The 18,093-nt window shown below is 34.8% G+C and overlaps 1 protein-coding gene across 1 annotated transcript in view; it reads left to right on the top strand.

Annotated features, from left to right (window-relative positions):
- The first annotated feature begins 753 nt into the window (after nucleotides 1–753).
- Nucleotides 754–18,093, top strand: part of LOC148272252 (uncharacterized) — a 41,249-nt gene continuing 23,909 nt past the window's right edge. The window contains exons 1-2 of the mRNA XM_088240300.1: nucleotides 754–1,137; nucleotides 2,009–2,046. Of these exons, the coding sequence (XP_088096426.1) occupies nucleotides 754–1,137; nucleotides 2,009–2,046 (422 nt within the window). The remainder of the gene's footprint in view (nucleotides 1,138–2,008; nucleotides 2,047–18,093) is intronic.

Raw genomic sequence — 18,093 nt, 5'->3', positions numbered from 1 at the left:
CCTAAGATTAGCTATTTAACAAAGTTAACATAATAATAATAATAATAATAAACGTAATTAATCCAATTAACCTAATTATCATTAACATAATAAAAAGTAAAAAACTAAAATAATCATAAAAAACATAACCAATTTATATAGACCAATAGAACAAATTTCATAAACAGTACACACATTTTACCTATTTGGCTTGATCCACTCATCGATCCGTGTGCAACCCACCTTCACCATCCATTTCTTAATAGCAATTTTATATTGTGAGAACTTACTAATTGTCCCTATGGATAATGCAAGTAGATTGCACACTTTTGCCGAGTAGTAGGCCAATCCTCTTTGACCGAAGGTTATACGGAAGGTAGAGAATAATGTTTACGTGCGTAAAGTAACGAAGCTTTTATATAAAGTTGTTTTATAGATTTTACATTAAGATTTTCAAATATACCGAGAGAGCTAGTTCTGATTAGGATTCTTAAGATATTTTTATTAAAGCTTTTTGCGCAATTATTATTTGCTCGATCAGTGTGTCATTTGCACATCCTCATCCAATTATTCCATATTCCAAAACTGGTTGAGCTATTGCGTAATGTATTTTTACAAGTTCTTTCGGGCTAATTATATTTCTTATAGTTTTAAAGCTGGTTAAAGTGGTTGTTAAAAGCTCCCCCAACTTATTATTCCATAGGAAAGCATATTATTGTTAGCATTTTGTAATGTTCGACTTCGTCAACAAAAACAAAGATGATGACACGTGCGATGTCGAAGGCGGTTATACCGGTGGAGGCCAAAAATACATCTGAAAACTTTTCTTCTGAGGGAGATATGCAGCCTCCGTCGCAATCAGCTCCCCGATCACCCAGCACGCCCATCACTATCAATTATGCCGCAGCTGCCGCCAGTTCGAGGAATGTTCCCAGCGATACTTCGGTGATGGTTCCCCCGACAATGGAGTCGGCGGCTGCAGTTCTCCCCAGTGTATCAGTGTCTCCTTCCAAAGATTGGAAGACTGTTAAAAATAAAGGGCGTGTCGTCGTTCGGGGTACCTTGGGAAAGCGGAGGGAAGAGGATAAGTTTTATCACTTCTATCCGTTCCATAAGGACACTACGAGCGACGATATGTCCTCTTATTTAACCTCATTGGTGAGTACCGCCTCATTTCATGTGACAAAGATCAAATCGCGGGGTGACTACTCGTCATTTAAAATCGGAATTCCGAAAAATGCTGTAGATGCAATTTTGCAAAGCGAAAATTGGCCGCGAAAGTCGTATATTAAAGAGTGGGATGCAAAACCGCGAGATGCGCCGCGACTTCCCTCGGTAAAGTGACTAGATCGCGATAGTACAACAGATGATAAACTGAATTTTTATTACATGAATATTCGCGGGTTGAAAACGAAACGCGAAGATTTTTATAACAGTGTTTCGGCCTGTGACCTTGATGTTATAACATTAACCGAAACTTGGTTGAACGATGGCGTTTTCGACTCTGAATTATTTGATAATAACTTTACAGTAGTAAGGCGAGATCGTGGTGGCCACAGGCAGGGTGGGGGATGTTTATTGGCTGTGAGAAATAGAAAAAACTTGCAAGTCGAGCGTTTTTCTGTTTTAGAAACGTCCAATGAAGATCTCTGGGTAAAACTGACATACGATCTCGATATTACGTTCATTTGTGTATTATATTTCCCTCCGGCGAGTGAGACGAATATATATCAACTGTTCTTTGACAGGGTATTGTCCAGTTTAGAGCTACTTCGGGACAAAAGTGTCATTATATTGGGGGACTTTAACATGCATTCAGCAAAAAACATAAAAAGTATAGAGGCTAACCTCACTTTTTTGTGCTCGGTGTTGGGTCTTTCGCAGTATAATTATATTTTGAACTCTAGGGGTAGAACGCTGGACTTAATATTCAGTAGAAGAGTTGTTGGTGTATTTCGGTCATTATCACCTCTTACAAGAGAAGATAATTATCACCCCGCACTTGAATTTTGTTACAATCTGATTGCAGATCGCCCCCGTCGATCCAGAGTTCCCGCGGAGGGTACGGTTAGTCAAAGAGGATGGAATTTTCATAAAGGCGACTTTGACCGACTGTACTCTCTCATGGACGGTATCGACTGGGGCGAGATGTATAAAATATCAGATGTAAATGAAGCGGTACAATATTTTTATTGTATTGTTGAAGGTGTATTTGATTCCTGCTTCCCTAGAAAATCTCAGGCTACTGGTGGGAGGCGATATCCGAAGTGGTTTTCTAGGGATATTGTTAGAAACATACAGACTAAGCATTTCTATCATAAAAAGTGGAAAGCTTCTGGCTGTCGCGGTGATTATGAGATGTTTGGGTGTTACAGATCTGTCGTAAGACGTAGCATTCGATTGGCGTACCGGGAGTTCATTTCCAGCATGGAAAGCAACATTCTTCATGATCCTAATACCTTTTGGGACTATATAAGGTCACAAAAGGCGGATGGTGGGAGTGTTGACTCCATGACATGGGGTGAAAAATTGGTTCGAGGTGCAAACATAGCTGAAGCGTTTGCAGGTCATTTTAAAACAGTATATAGCAATGAACCTCCGCTTCTAGATGTTAATATTGCTAAACAATGTTCACAGACCGGTGCACAGTTTATTGATGTTCAAAATATCAATGAGAAGGATGTGGCCGACACTATCAAAAAATTAAGTAATACTAATTCTCTCGGACCAGATTTTATTCCGACATTCTTCCTAAAAGGTTGTGTGGAACTGATCAAAAAACCCCTCTGTTTTTTGTATAATCTTTCTTTTAATACGGGGGTCTTCCCAGAAACATGGAAGACGTCAAAAGTAACACCTATACATAAAAGTGGATCTAAGTCATCAGTAGAAAATTACAGACCTGTAGCTGTTCTTTCTGCACCAGCGAAGGTATTTGAAATTATCACATGTAGAATCGTCACTTCCCGAGTAGAGCCATTTATTATTGATGAACAACATGGGTTCAGGAAAGGCCGCTCGGTTGAAACCAATCTAATGGTTTTTACAAACTACGTCACGGAAGCTCTGGATGCAGGACATCAGGTAGACTGTTCATATAATGACTTCGCCAAGGCCTTTGATACTGTCGACCATGATGTCTTATTAAATAAGCTGTATGAGATCGGTTTCTCGGATGGTATGTTAAAATTAATGGCGAGCTACCTCCAAAACAGAAACCAATACGTCTCCTACGGTCTATTCGCGTCAGAGTATTTCCATACTTTCTCGGGTGTCCCGCAAGGCTCTAACCTGGGTCCATTGTTGTTCTCAATTTTCATTAATAATATTAAAAATGTAATTTTGAACTCGCGTTTTCTGTTGTTTGCGGATGACTTAAAACTGTTTTTAAAGGTGACCACTTCTGACGATTTTCGTCTTCTCCAAGCGGATATATCTAATATATCTGAATGGGGAAGGCGAAACAAACTTGGGTTTAATGTTTCCAAGTGTTCGGTCACGTCCTTCACTAGGGCCCAAAAAACTCTTTTTTTTCGCTACAAAATGAATGACCAGAATCTGATACGAACATCGAATGTTAAGGATCTGGGCGTTAGATTTGTAAGCACTCTGACATTTCATGAACACATAGAGACAATCAGTGGTGATGCATTGAAGATGTTAGGATTTGTTCTGCGTACTGCCAGGGTTTTCGAAAATACCCGCGTACTGAGAACTCTTTACAACTCCTTGGTGCGAAGTAGACTCGAGAGTGGCTCGATGATTTGGGGGCCACATGAACTGAAGTACTCTCTTATGATAGAGAAAATCCAAAAGAAGTTTCTGAGATATCTCTACATGAGAGAGTGCGGGTATTATCCTTGGCTCTACCCGACCGAGTTTCTCCAGGGTATGCTTGGCTACAACAGTTTAGAGACTAGAAGGAATGTGTATTTGACCACACATTTTTATCGATTGTTGCGCGGTATGATCGATAATTCTGAAATTATGATGAGCATTGGTTTGTATGTTCCTGATAATTACCTAAGACAGCGTCAGCATAGATTGTTTCATATTCCGATATTCAGGACCAACCTGCCTATGGTTATGCCTGTTGGAAGAGCTACCGCTATGTTGAACAACATCGCTCTGGATATTGATCTGTTCCATGTATCCGAAGGGGTTTTCCGGAGCAGGATTCTTCGACTCCTTTGACATGAGTCTCTTTCGTGTATTTTTTTTCCTTTTTTATAATATGTACGTATTGAATATATTTTTGTAATGTATATGTTATATTTAAAATAAATAAATTGAAAAAATTGAATTGAAAAGCAATAATGTTTGGAATTGAAAATCTTTACCGCACATATTTAATGCGAAGAAGGAAATATTTTTTATAGTTCTACTCGTACTTATAATAGCGCTAAAAATATTTAAAGCATTAACTTTGTGGTCAAAAATTTTACTAAATGTTGTTAAATATTTGTATTTAACCACTTACCGACTTTTCTATGTCTACCGGTTTCGAGACGTACGACGTTTTTTCCTAATCAGCGCATGCGCTTATTTAAATGCGTGCCGTGTTGGTTTTATATTTTTGTGCAACAACTATGGTGCAGGTGTATAGTAGGTTTTGCGCGTTGGTTTAATTAGTGTCCCGCTAAAGGACTGGTACGTCTCGAAACCGGTAGACATAGAAAAGTCGGTAAGTGGTTATTTAGAAATATTGAATAACATTTAGCGCTAAAGCGCTTTAGATTTAATTTCCGACAGTTTAATACGGAGATCTAGAGCGGCATCCAATCTAGTTCCGAACTCGCTTAGTGTAGGCGTAAGCTGAAAAGCCAGCGTCACATCGGTAAGTTGATACAAACGACCGATAAAAGTACCGGCGGCGGCGCCGGCGTCGCGGCGTCGACCGCCTATTTTCTACGATAATACGCCCTAACTCTCGGAACCCCCTGTGACCATCGGGTTCCGCGGAACACCTTTTAGGAACCGCTGGTTAAAAGTATTGCCGAGTACATAATTCTGCTAGAACCTACGTGAAAAATGTGATATATTCTACCGGAACTGTTGACAATCTGCTCTATCCCCTATCCCCCATGACCCATAATAATATCCCTTTTCATAAATTTCTTAATGAAATTTCATTCAAATTTCTACCTAAGATTATAAAATACGACTAATCGTTTGATTTCAACGTTGCAAAATTGCTTCTGTGGAATGTTGAGAATAATTCGGCGGAAATACAATTCGGATGCAAAATGCAATTTCCAAGGCCGTCATTAATTCTGCCGAAATCACAACATGAGTCAAAATTAGATAAATTTGCAGTGTTTTAATTGATTCAATCCTCATAATCTGATTATGTAGATGCGCAGAATCCGTGAAATTGATCCTTCGAATTATATCCGTTAGTTTCAGTAAAATTGGCGAATAGAAGTAAATACAACTTCCTAAGGTGCTTAAGACCATGAGTACAGGGTCGAATAATTATCATATCGTTCTTCCTGCATTCATTTTACGCTTTACTTTTATCTGAATATCTCATATTTGTTCTTATCTCAGTCCTCTCTCTTCTAGCATTACTTTGCATTAAACGCAAAAAAATATTCTTATTTTCCATATCAATGAAACAAACAAACCGTCACGTTATTTCTCCGCAGGGGAGGGCAGAGAAGATGGATCGTCACACATGTCTATTATGACATACATTCACACATCTCGTCATGTGTGTCCTTCGGTGGTGTCCGCTTTTGACATGACCAGACTTAAAATTATTGTTTATCTGATCATGTTGCGTCTTTCTTGCTGTCTTCACCATTCATTCTCGTACGCGATCTCATAACTGTATCCATTTACCCCCTGTACACGCCTCTAAATTCGAATTGAGGTCTCTCCTTTACATTGCTTCTACTCAATATAATGGTGCCTGGAAGAATGACTAGACAGGTGCCACCGTTTTGTAGAAACAACTCACGGACAGTGTATACTTGTAATGCCGTATTAAACAGACTTCATGAACTCGGCAATAGTTATTCCCACCTTTTGAGCTTTTTCAAAGATGGTGAATTGTAATTATATTTATTTATTCGTGCATTTCATAATATATACAGTTTTTCGTTCACTTTGCCCAGCTCTACGAAACAGTACCTATGATTTTCTTGTTGTATTACTGTAGAATGTTTTATTATTTAATTTTGATTTTTATATTAATTTATTCTTGAATTGTTTAAAATTTCTACTGAATGTGCTGTATAATTTTTAGGTTATTTTTTTAAATATAAATCTTGTATAATTTTTAGGTTCAATTTTTTTAATCAATCTTGGATGTAAGGAAATTTATATTAAAATCTATATATTAAGCCAAATATATTAGTATTATACATTTTTGTAAAAGGCAGATTTGCCGTTTATGTCGATAAAATAAAATAAAAATAACATTCTGCCTATTCACTTTAAATCAATTTTTTATCAGTCTACCCATAATAATCATATTACATTAAAAAATAGTTTCCTAAAAGTGTTTCTCGATAACCCTTGACTTATGTAAGCTAATGTTTAACAACATATTATAATTTGTTTTTAAAACAGTCTCCGAGATTTGTCCATTTTTGTTTTAATTATGTAATAACTATAAATCTTTATATCTGATGATTTTATTAATTGCAACTGTCCCAGAATAAGTTTGCTAACTCACGGGAAACAATGATGTATTTGACATTTTTTGCATTTTGATAAAAAAATAAATAAAAAAAAATCTCGCCATATACTTATACATCTGTTTTTCCATTATTTCGTCATCCATTCGTTCCACACGACCAAACTTTTTGAGTGGCGCTTTCATAATCTTATCAATTATACCTGTCCCCGATTTGATCTCTCGCCTGGTTTCATCATACGTAACACTGCCATACATTGGTTTCCCACACATTCGTCTTAAGTCTGTAAGATCGCATTTCGACTGTGTTCAGTCTGCTCGCATCCTTCCTCGCTCAGTTCCATGATTACTTTCATACACAAGTCTGTCGGTTTAGCTTCGATTGACATATTTTTTTTAGCAATTACTGTGCCGTCATAGTTTATTGATTGTTATAATACTAATGGGAAAAACCACATTTTCTTTATAATGTTAAAGTAATAAGGGTCTATAAAATACTCTCGAGTAAAAAAAATATATTTTTACTACTTATTTGTAGAATAAAAATAATTTTTCAATTTATAATTTCGAATTCCCGCGGAAACGGTCATTGCATCGGCCACGCCCCTAATATGTCACGATTCATGTTCATTTCGAACATTGTTTAAAAACCGTTAAAATTTTTATGGGACATCGTCACGAATCTTGATGTCACAATTATCAATGCCAAACATGTCGCGATTTTCGAGGGACGTGTTTTTTTATAATTATTATTTTTTAATTATTTGTGAAAACATTTCTCCACATTGATTTTGAAAATACAACTAATTTTTTTAAACCCATTACAGCCTCGTGATGCAATGGTCAGCGCGTTTGCCTACCATGCAAGAGGTCTCGGGTTCGTTTCCCTTCATGGTTGGTAAAATAAAATATTTTTTTAAACGGGTGTTTTCACACTAGAATATTTCATAGTTCCCGGACTGGTACCTGAAGCGTAAGACTGAGCATCTTACCTTCATGTAACAAAAAAAGACCAAGATACTCTTTGATTGGTGTACCGATGCAGTGCCCTATGCACTATTAGTTGCGGAAAGGGAGTAATGAATGAAATAAATTAAAGAAATCCATAGTAAAATAAATAAAACAATTTTGTTTTTAACGGGTGTGGTCCCGTGGCCAGTGTCTGAAACTCAAAAATCTCAAACCAATTTGATTCCTATTTTCGTTGAAAATTGCCCTCAAAATGAAATATTTAAGTGAAGCGTAAGAACGCACATATTTCTTTTGAAAAAAAAACGCTTTTTTTAAAAATATATTCTTTTAACCGACCGGTTTCAAAGTTTAACAAACTTCTTTCTCAAAGTATACTTAACTAATGAATTGTTACTAACTAATGATTTTTTATCGGTATTCGTAGTATGTGCTATTTCCGTATTGTAGCTTATTCTTGTCCGCCATCGAAGTGTAAAACACGTAAAGATATGTTTATGATTTCTCTTTCAGCCGATTATAATAAATAGTAGCGTTTAGTACAAATGGCCGGTCGCTCGTTACAAATGGCCGGTGCGCTATGTACAAATAGCAAGCCGAACGGTACAAGCTCATTCTGTGTTACACATTACGAGTGCACACGGCTGTAAATCTTCACAAACCGTAGGAATATTATTCAAGAACTGCGGAGAAAGTGGAAATATGTATCGCCCGCGTTATTCGTTTACGGGGAATTATGCAACCGTCCGAATACTGTGTGCATATATTACTATCCTATAACAATATTATGTTGTTCGCCGTACGCCGTCTCGTACACACACATACCCAACCTAAGCAATAATAGGCAACCTTTTCAGATATTTGGTAGTGGACTAAGACTGCTCGGCGGCCATCGATCGTCTTCTCGGAAGCTAGTGATTCCGTGCAAATAAAACACGGAAAACTCCCAATATTTATTTATTTATTCATAAATTTCAAACGCCGATAGGTAGTGGTGACGCTGTAAATATTACAATAGGGGAAGATTAAAACACTTTTTACATTACCTAGTATATCTCAGCCTAAAAATGACCCACCTCAATGAACTTTATATATTAACGTAGCTAATTTTATTTTTATATATTTAATGTTGCCGAGATCCGTACATTATGTAAGGCTGAGTCAAGCTTTATCGACAAAATCAAAAAAGGAGCTCCGCGCTGGTTTAGACATGTAGAACGAATGGACAGCGAAAGAACGGCTAAGAATATTTACAATGCGAATGTTGATGGATGCAGAAATAGAGGAAGACCGAGAAAGACATGGCATGACCAAATCCAACAAATACTTAAAGATGGACTTGTCAAAAGTCGGAATAATCGGCGCGCGTGCATGAGAAGATGTATGAATGTAGAGGAAGCGAGATCTGTTGCAAAGATAGAGTGTTGTGGCGTTCTATCCTCTCTGCCTACCCTTACGGGGAAAGGGAGTGATGGTTTGTATTGTATTGTATTGTATATTTAATTACTCTGTACGTGTGATGTCACTGAACTCCTCCTAAACGGCTTAACCGATTTATGTGCTGTTTTCAGAGAAATATAGATCTTTCTGTGCGCGTTCGTAGATATTAAAATCTTCAATATAATATGTCGAAAATAAGTCCGGAGCATAAATGTTTTATTCATCGATCTACCAGGGTTGCATTCGAGGAGAATGTATTTACAAAAAAAAAATAAAGATGTTGTTTTTTTGCGTATAAAAAAGTTTGTTTTTGAATGTTTACAAACAGCATTGGTTTTTGTGGATCACAATCAAATTCTTTCCTTAAATTCCTTATAATTTCTACCCATTTATTTCTTTTTACTGGACTTTTGGTAATACTAAAATAATATTTGATTCAATACATTAAAAAAATCGTATTCCTACATAAGTACACCCGTTTGTTGGTGAGAAGACCGGAGTTTGACGTTTGCAAAAAGAATGTCATATTTGAAAAAAAAAATATTTTATGTTTTGGAATTCAACCATAAACAAGTACCTAGGTACCTACTTAAATTCAATATTTGAATATTGACAATTTTTAGTTTTGGAATTCAATCACAAACAAGTACCTAGGTACCTACTGATCAATTAAAAGTCTTTTTCCAAACTAATAGCAGGCAAGCCAACATTCGGGCAGGACAACGTCTGTCGGGTCCGCTAGTACACTATATAATCCAAACAAAATAACTGGAAAAAATAATCGGGGTCAATGAGAAAATCGGCCATAACTGAAAAAACTCCCTGCGTTATAACTCTCCTAGTGCCGAGGTAAGTTGAAACAGAGGTCAAGGTAAATTGCGACATTTTGATATTTAGGGTTTAAAATTTATTTTTTAAATAAAATATAAAAAACTTTATTTAGAAAAAATACGGGTGAAAGAAATTTAACTGCTGTAATCAACCGCCGGTATGTTCATAAATAAAAATATATTGGCTAGACTTTATTGTGCAGTTATTATAAATTATAGCAATAGAGTATTTCGTACATGTTGATTGGGCATTCTGAAACCATAACAACTAACAGATCGGTGTCTAAATTCACACCACGAAACATAAAAGTAATAACATAAATAAAAGAGAAGAGTTGAAACAAGCTGTTTCAACTCTTCTAGGCCAAAAAAATCAGGCCTTGTTCAGAATAATGGCTTTCAAATAAGCTTCTAAAATACAATTACACCCAGTATCATCTTTTTGGACGCAATTCCATACAGTATCGGAGCTTTTCTGACACAACATTTTATACGGTATCAGAGCTTTTCGGCCACAGTTCCATACAGTTTCAGAGCTTCTCCGTCATACTTTTTGTCTGATGTTTTTTTTATTTGCTAATAGACTATCAAACTAAACCAAAATGAAAATAAAGTATGTAGGCTACTCGTATTATCATCGCTATGATTTTTTAAAGTTTTGTCATGTTAAAAATCCCCATCGAAATTTCGAAATAACAACGCCCGCGTCCTGACGTCCCGTCCTTTAGATATTTATTCTATTTATAGAATATTGAAAAAAAAACAATATAAAATGTTTTGCTGAGACACTGAAACATTTATAAATATAATTTTCTTTTGACACAACACATATCTATATGATACACAAAATATTTCATATTCATTTAATGGATTTTAAATGCATTTTATATGATATGGGTACCTATCTCACAAATACGTATTTTGGCAGATGAGCGATAAAATTATTGAATATATTTCTTGTAAAACTTCATTTGATAAGCGATTGAAAATAAGTACAGTTATATTGATGCGCATTCGCTGATACACCAACATCATATCATTTATCAGTGTTGTAAATTTTTAGTTAAAATACAATAAAAATGCTCGTCATTTAAACACGAATGGCGAGCGTTTTACACGAAAGAAGTTTGACAGCTGTAGCTCAATAACAAATAACTATCGACGTTCTCAAAAATCTGCTAAGCATTTGAGCGATCACAATGAACAATAATAAACATGCTTAAAACGTCATAATTCAACGCGTGTGTAGTTTCTAAGTCAACGCCCGTGTCGGTTTGTTTTTTGTTTTCCTCGTAAATAAATAAAGTTCATTGGCGAAAAATCGGCGTTTACTATAAAAAAATAATACAATATATTGCATTTGCAAAATAGTAAGGAGTATCTAATACAAAATATGGTATTAGTCTTCGAAAGAAAAATATTAAGGAAGATATTTGGTGCTGTCAACCAAAACGGAGTGTGGAGGAGACGGTTTAATCACGAATTAGAGGGACTGTACGGCGATCCCAACATTGCACAATTCATCGAAATAAGAAGATTACAATGGTTGGGCCATGTGCACAGAATGAATGATAACCGTACCCCAAAAAAGATTCTTTTTACCACTCCGGAAGGCGGACGAAGCAGAGGCAGACCAAAATCAAGGTGGCCGGATAATGTGAAAAGTGACTTTAGAGCGATTGGCCTGACGAACTGGAGAAGAGCCGCGGAGTGCAGGGATGAATGAAGACAAATTCTGGAGGAGGCCAGGGCCCACAACGTTCTGTAGCGCCACTGATGATGATCTATTACAAAAAGTGAAAATTAAATTACAATTACCATGGCGACTGCTTTTCTTGACATTTGGCTTGCCAACCGCCGGCTAAATGCAGTAAATAGCGTGATAAATAATAAATGGCAGTTTTGGAATATTTTCCATATTTACACCGGTGAAATTAAAATATGTGATTGTGCAGCAGGATTATACGTCGCCAAGCATAAATATTTTGACATTTAATGTTAGGTGTTCACGGACGTTCCATTGTGATCGCGAATACGATAAGCAATCATGGTAAGAAATTGTTATCACGTCGCTTATTAGCACGTCAATAGTTATTTGTGATTGAGCTACTGAAGTTACGATGTCGCATCCGGTCATCAATGTCGAGTGCTCCGGGGCGCTCGAGATAAAGTCGACTGGTTTTTAACCGACTTCCAACGGATGGATGCCGAGTGGTTCAAGAATACTGTCACTCGTCGAATTACGGAAGTCGCATTCGAGTACGATTCTAAAGACGAACGATTCTAGTGCTGCTCGCTAGGCATTACCGGAGTGATATAACAACTTGCGAATCGCAACTGGATCTGGGCGCCTACTCTACTTTACCTACTTTTCTAAACTAAACTTGCTCTATCTAATTACGTAACAGCTTGAAATCGTCTTAATTTATTGTTGGGTACTTAGATCCAGTGGTATCTGTAATTCTTCGAGAATTGTTCTGAATCAAAATCTAAAGTTACCATCTTTATTTTTTATTATCTTTCAAATAGTAGATCATGGACATCCATAAGTTCCTGTGTATGGTCAGCTCAATGCCTTTCAGGTATTGTACACTGTTAACAGAGGGAATAAGAGTTTAGTGGACTGTATGGAAATTGTTACCCCCTTTCAAAGTTCTTCCGATTGTTTCTTATATGGAGCACTTCAGTCTTATAAGAGTTGCCAGTTTAGAAAATGTAAATTCAGTACTTAACATCCTGTGTTGCATTTTTTTCAGTATTTTAAATAAATTATATATATAAAACCATTAAGAATTATTATAATAGCATTTCGAACATATACTTTTGAATATTTTACCGTTTTTTGCTTGTGTATGTATTTTTAAGTACCTTTAAATTCTTTTTTTGCTTTTTCATACTTTTTTAGCTTGTATTATGTATATATAATTTTAATATGCCTTTCATACTTTTTAGCCTGTATTAGGACATCATCATCATCATCATCATCAGCCGTCTCTTGTCCAATGTTGAACATAGGCCTCCCCCTTTAGTCTCCATATTTCCCTATTCTGAGCCAACCGCATTCAACCACTTCCCGCTACTCGTCTTATGTCATCAGACCACCTTGTCTGAGGCCTGCCGACACTTCTACCCGTTCTGGGTCGCTATTCCAGGACTTTTTTGGTCCATCTAGAGTCTGTGATTCTGGCTATATGACCAGCCCAGCTCCATTTCTGGTTGGCAGCCCTATGGACCACATCGGTAATCTTTATTCTCGCTCTAATCCATGTATTGGTTTTTCTGTCTCTCAACGAAATACCCAGCATTCTCCTTTCCATGGCTCTCTGTGTCACTGATAATTTGTGTAAATTTTTTTTCGTGAACACAAAAGTTTCACAGCCATATGTCAGTACAGGGAGAACACAAGCATCATAAAGTTTCTTCTTTTAAATAATGTAAATACTTCGGAGATTTGAGGATATATGAGAGCTTACCAAAGGCGACCCATGCTAAACATCGCCTTCTTTCTATTTCGACCTCTTGATTATCTTTCCCGAGCCTTATTTCGTGTCCTAGGTATATATAACTGTCAACCTTTTCAATGATTTGTCAATTTACTAAGATGTTACATGATTGGTTTGCATCACTCATTACTTTAGTTTTTGAAGCATTCATTTTCAAGCCTATTTTCAGGGATGTTGTATTAACTTCGTTTATCGTTTATTAGGACATATATTTTGTTAATTTTAAAAACTTTTGAATTTTTGTATTTTTTTAACATTTGCACTCTCATTCTTCTTGTATTATGTACATACTCGCACGTATAATTTTAAAAAAATAATATTTTTATTATTTTTGATTTTCTACCCTTAATATACGCTGGAATCTGGATGCTACTCTTCATTTTGAGTCCAATCCAATTATAAATGTTAGAATTTTCCGCGCACGCGCATTAGGTTCATATCGTTGCCGTATTGCTCCGCGAGACTCGTAGAGATAAGAGCATTCAACTTGTGCGATGCAAAGAAAAAACGACTCTAATAACGTATAGCATATTTTTTTTAATTGCGTATTATTAAAATTTGGCCACAATTTCAGAACATCTCGAGTTTTAGGTATCGTCCTAATGTTTACAGCTTCGCCACTAGCCGCGCCTGCTCCTGTGCTCCATATATTTACAGACAATCAACTATTGATTATTATCATAATGGAAAACTTATTTTTATTTATTTATTTAAATCTTAAAGTAGGGCACACATATCATACATATTGTTATGTGTGTTCTAATAATAACATTGAAAATATATTTAATTTATAAATTGTTTATCACATATGTCTTGACCATTATTTTAAATTTTGATATGTTTTTTTCTTCATAAATATTTTTTTCCATTTCGTAATACTTTTTAATTGCTTTAAATAAAATTGAATTTTGTGACTTTGCCTTTTTCCTAAATGGAAGTCTAATTTTGTTCTTTTCTCTAGTATTGTGATCGTGTTCATGCTGGTTCCGATCAATTTTTTTCCAAAATTCTGTTTTTTTATTAGAGTTTATAATTTTATGAACAAATATCATTGTATTGTAAAATATTCTTTGTTTATATGTTAATAATTTCATTTCATTTACCATCGACTTTACCCTCGTATATCTGTTTTTTTTTCAAAATGATTCTAAAGGCTTTATTTTGTAATACAGTTAGTTTATCTATGTTTTCTTTGTTTGATAAAAATAAAATGCTACTACAGTAGTTAACGTGTGGTTCAATAATTGCTTTGTAAATAGTTTTGCAAGAGTCCTTATCAATAAATCTTCTGATCCCTCCCAAAATTGATATTTTTTTTGCAATCTTATTTATTACCATCTTAGCGTTTTGGTGAAATGTAAGTTTTGAATCCAACATTACACCTAAATATTTAATTTCAGTGACTTCAGTTTTTCATTTTCTATTACAATTGATGGTGTAATTTCTATTCTTTTGTTTCCTATATTCATATATTTAGTTTTGTTAACATTCAATTTTAATTAATTTATTTTTAGCCACAGTGATACACTATTAAGATCATGATTTAGTCTGTCCATAATTGTAAACTTATATAGCACCATTTCGTAATATAATACCTCAAGCGTACTTAACGAAAGAGATTCTACGCAACATTAATTTCAATTTAATTCAAAAGTTGAGTAAAACTGCTCAGACAAACAAATTATTTTGTCATCACATGCTCAGGATTTATTCAAATGTCAATTTTATAACAGCGTAAATTTACAAATACGTTACTGATCAAAAGTAAACATTTTGTAGATATCTACCCATTTCTACTATCATACATACTAAAAGCAAGATTGTCATCATCCCTACTGATAAAAGTCACCGCACGCGCCTGGTATGTGTTTATAAACTAATTAAATATGTATTTTTTTTTAGTTAACCCCGACCCTCTACAAAAGAAAAAAGTAATTAGATTTGTGTGTATTTTTTTCGGTGTTCGAACTGCGCGACAGAGTCGCAGTGAGTAATATCTCGCTGGAAGGTGAGATTCTATAAAATGCCGCGAACGCCCAGTTGCATTCCACCGGCGACACTTCTGACTGATCCTATTCGTCAGCGTCCACATCGCGAACCCCGGGCAATAAGAAGCGAATAAGTCAATTCTTTTTGTCATGTTGTTCTTCGAAAGATGGAAAGTGTGAAGTGAGATAGGTACGATCTTTAAAACAAGAAAAGAGTTGACTAAAGAAAATATTGTTAATTTAGTTATTTTTTTATTTATTTCTTATTATGAATAGCTTTTTTAATTTCTAAGATTTTCAAGGTTGTCTAATTTTAATATTTTATTTTCTGCACTGAGAATTTTTACGCTAGTGTCTTTTTTGAAATTATGATTATTTTCCATCAGATGGTTCGCGAATTCAGAATTATTGTAGCGTGTGTCGGTTTGAAACCTGTCGGTAGAAAAAAAAAGTGGTAAAACAACAATATTATGAGTTTTTCCAAATTTTTGTAGACAAGGACTGGAATTAACTCCCTGGGGAGCTGTTTATATTAAAATATTACAACAGAGATGAAGAACGTTCAAGAGAAGGTAATATAGAAGTCTAGGTATCTACAGGGCTTATGACCTGTCAATGAATTTATATCTTTATATAATCATTTTGTAAAGCGCCCTTGAGTTATTATATTACGAAAATGGCGCTGTATAAGTTATCCATAATAATAATAATAATAATGTCTGGTTTAAGTGGCCACTTTACACACTGTGTTACATTCACCATCCTGCCCATATTTGAACATCTTTATTCCTTCAATTCTTTCGCCTGTTGATGTTTGTGAAGTGAAAGAGCTGAAACTTTTATTTATTATTATTATTTATTATTTATAAATTTACTGCAAAAAAATAATATACATACTTAATAAAACAGAGAATCTATATAAAACCAATTAATGTAAAATGAAAACGGAGTGTTCTCTGTTTATGATAGTCTCCATCTAACATGGCACAGCCTTACTAAGATGGAGATTTGCTATCTTTAAAGCGTAAGTAGTCCTATACTAATAAAACAATAGCATAATAAAGAAAAACTAAAACTACTTAATTATAAATGCCTAGCTAATCAAATGTAAGAAATTAAAAATCATTATTATACAAATATAAAGTATATATGTGCCAAGAATACATGTTACTTAAACATAAATAATATAGTATAATATATAATAAAACAAATATAAAGCAATGAAATACATAAACATATAAATAATATGTGTACCAATTATATAAAGTACTACGTTTATTGATTTACATATATTTTTCAAAAAAATCTCTCGCTACACTATTTATATGTGCAGTTATTTTTATTTTAAAATTTGTTTTATATTTTGAGTCTTTTATATTTGGCAATAAATCATTAAATATTTTTGGAGCAATTACATTGTATTGCTTTTTACCAAAGGCGGTTGATACAAATGGGACAATACATTATTTATGCGGGTATTTCACCTACATACTAGGCGACGCCTGAAAATGCTATTTTTTCAATTTCTATACTTCTTCATGGACCAGGTGGATGTATCAACAATATTTTATTAAGGAATATAGATTTTTAAATATAGGCAGAATGGTGAATGCTACACAGTGTGTAAAGTGGCCACTTAAATCAACCATTGACAGGTCGTAAGCCCTGTAGATGCCTAGACTTCTATATTACCTTCTCTTAAATGTTCTTAATCTCTGTTGTAATATGTAAATGGCAAAAATAATGTTGTTTTACATTTATTTTATTATAATGAATAACCACAAAGTTAGTGCTCAGTACGCGGTGTCAAATCAATGATCAAATATCATTTTTGCACCGTATTATTTTGAAATCGTGTTAAAAGGACCTCCGGTGTAGTGTTTTGATAAGAAAGCTTCGCTCTTTTGTCGCGAAAAGTATGTAACGGAGCCCACAAAGCCGCGTAGATAATAATGAAATTATGTAAATTTCGTAATAACAATACGTGTTTTTATAAAGATATGTTTTCGCAATATTTAAGTGTTTTTCAGAGCCGAGGAAATGTGTTCATCTCCTCTCGAATCTGATTTCCTGGTCTGATTCCCTCATGACGCGTCCTCGGCGAGTCAATCTCTATCCGTTGGTACATCGTTATTGTCAGTGCGGCCGACGACTATCTGGTCTCCCGCCCGACGCCGCGCAGTGCATTTGAGGAATTTAGTACAAATATTACCATTATTATAATTCCAACTTTCGCAATAATATACGTTCTAAGATTTACACATTCGCGAATTGTTCGGTTGTGTTTAATATAGTTTAGCTAATAAACGAAAGTAAACGAAATGCAGAAATATTGAGTAATGCATTCGTAATTTCATTGGTTTTATAATGAATTATTTCATATTATTTGCGACGTTACAACATCCGCAACAAATATTGACGAAGATTAGTGGTAGTCTAGTTAGTCCATTATGTGCCGATAAAGGTGTTATTGATATTACTATTTGAAGGGAGGGCGAATTGGGAATCTTAATTTTAAAATTAAAGACACAAAAATAATTGTTTTTTTATAGGATCTTTATTGCTAAGGTAACTTATTTACGAAATTGTGCGAGTTAATAGAATAAATTTCCTTGTAATCATAAAATACGTTTTTTATTAATATTTTGAGTTACAGCTGACATACAATCATAAAATATTTTTTATTTAATAGGATTTATGTCCTCTTTTTGCTTTTATAACAGCCTGAACACATTTTGGCA

The sequence above is a fragment of the Micrasema longulum genome, unplaced genomic scaffold, assembly GCF_059751315.1.
Source record: "Micrasema longulum isolate JH-2025_06_02 unplaced genomic scaffold, ASM5975131v1 h1tg002418l, whole genome shotgun sequence".
Taxonomy (NCBI): domain Eukaryota; kingdom Metazoa; phylum Arthropoda; class Insecta; order Trichoptera; family Brachycentridae; genus Micrasema; species Micrasema longulum.
The sequence above is the reverse complement of the archived record's forward strand: the minus strand, read 5'-3'. Positions and strand labels throughout refer to the sequence as shown.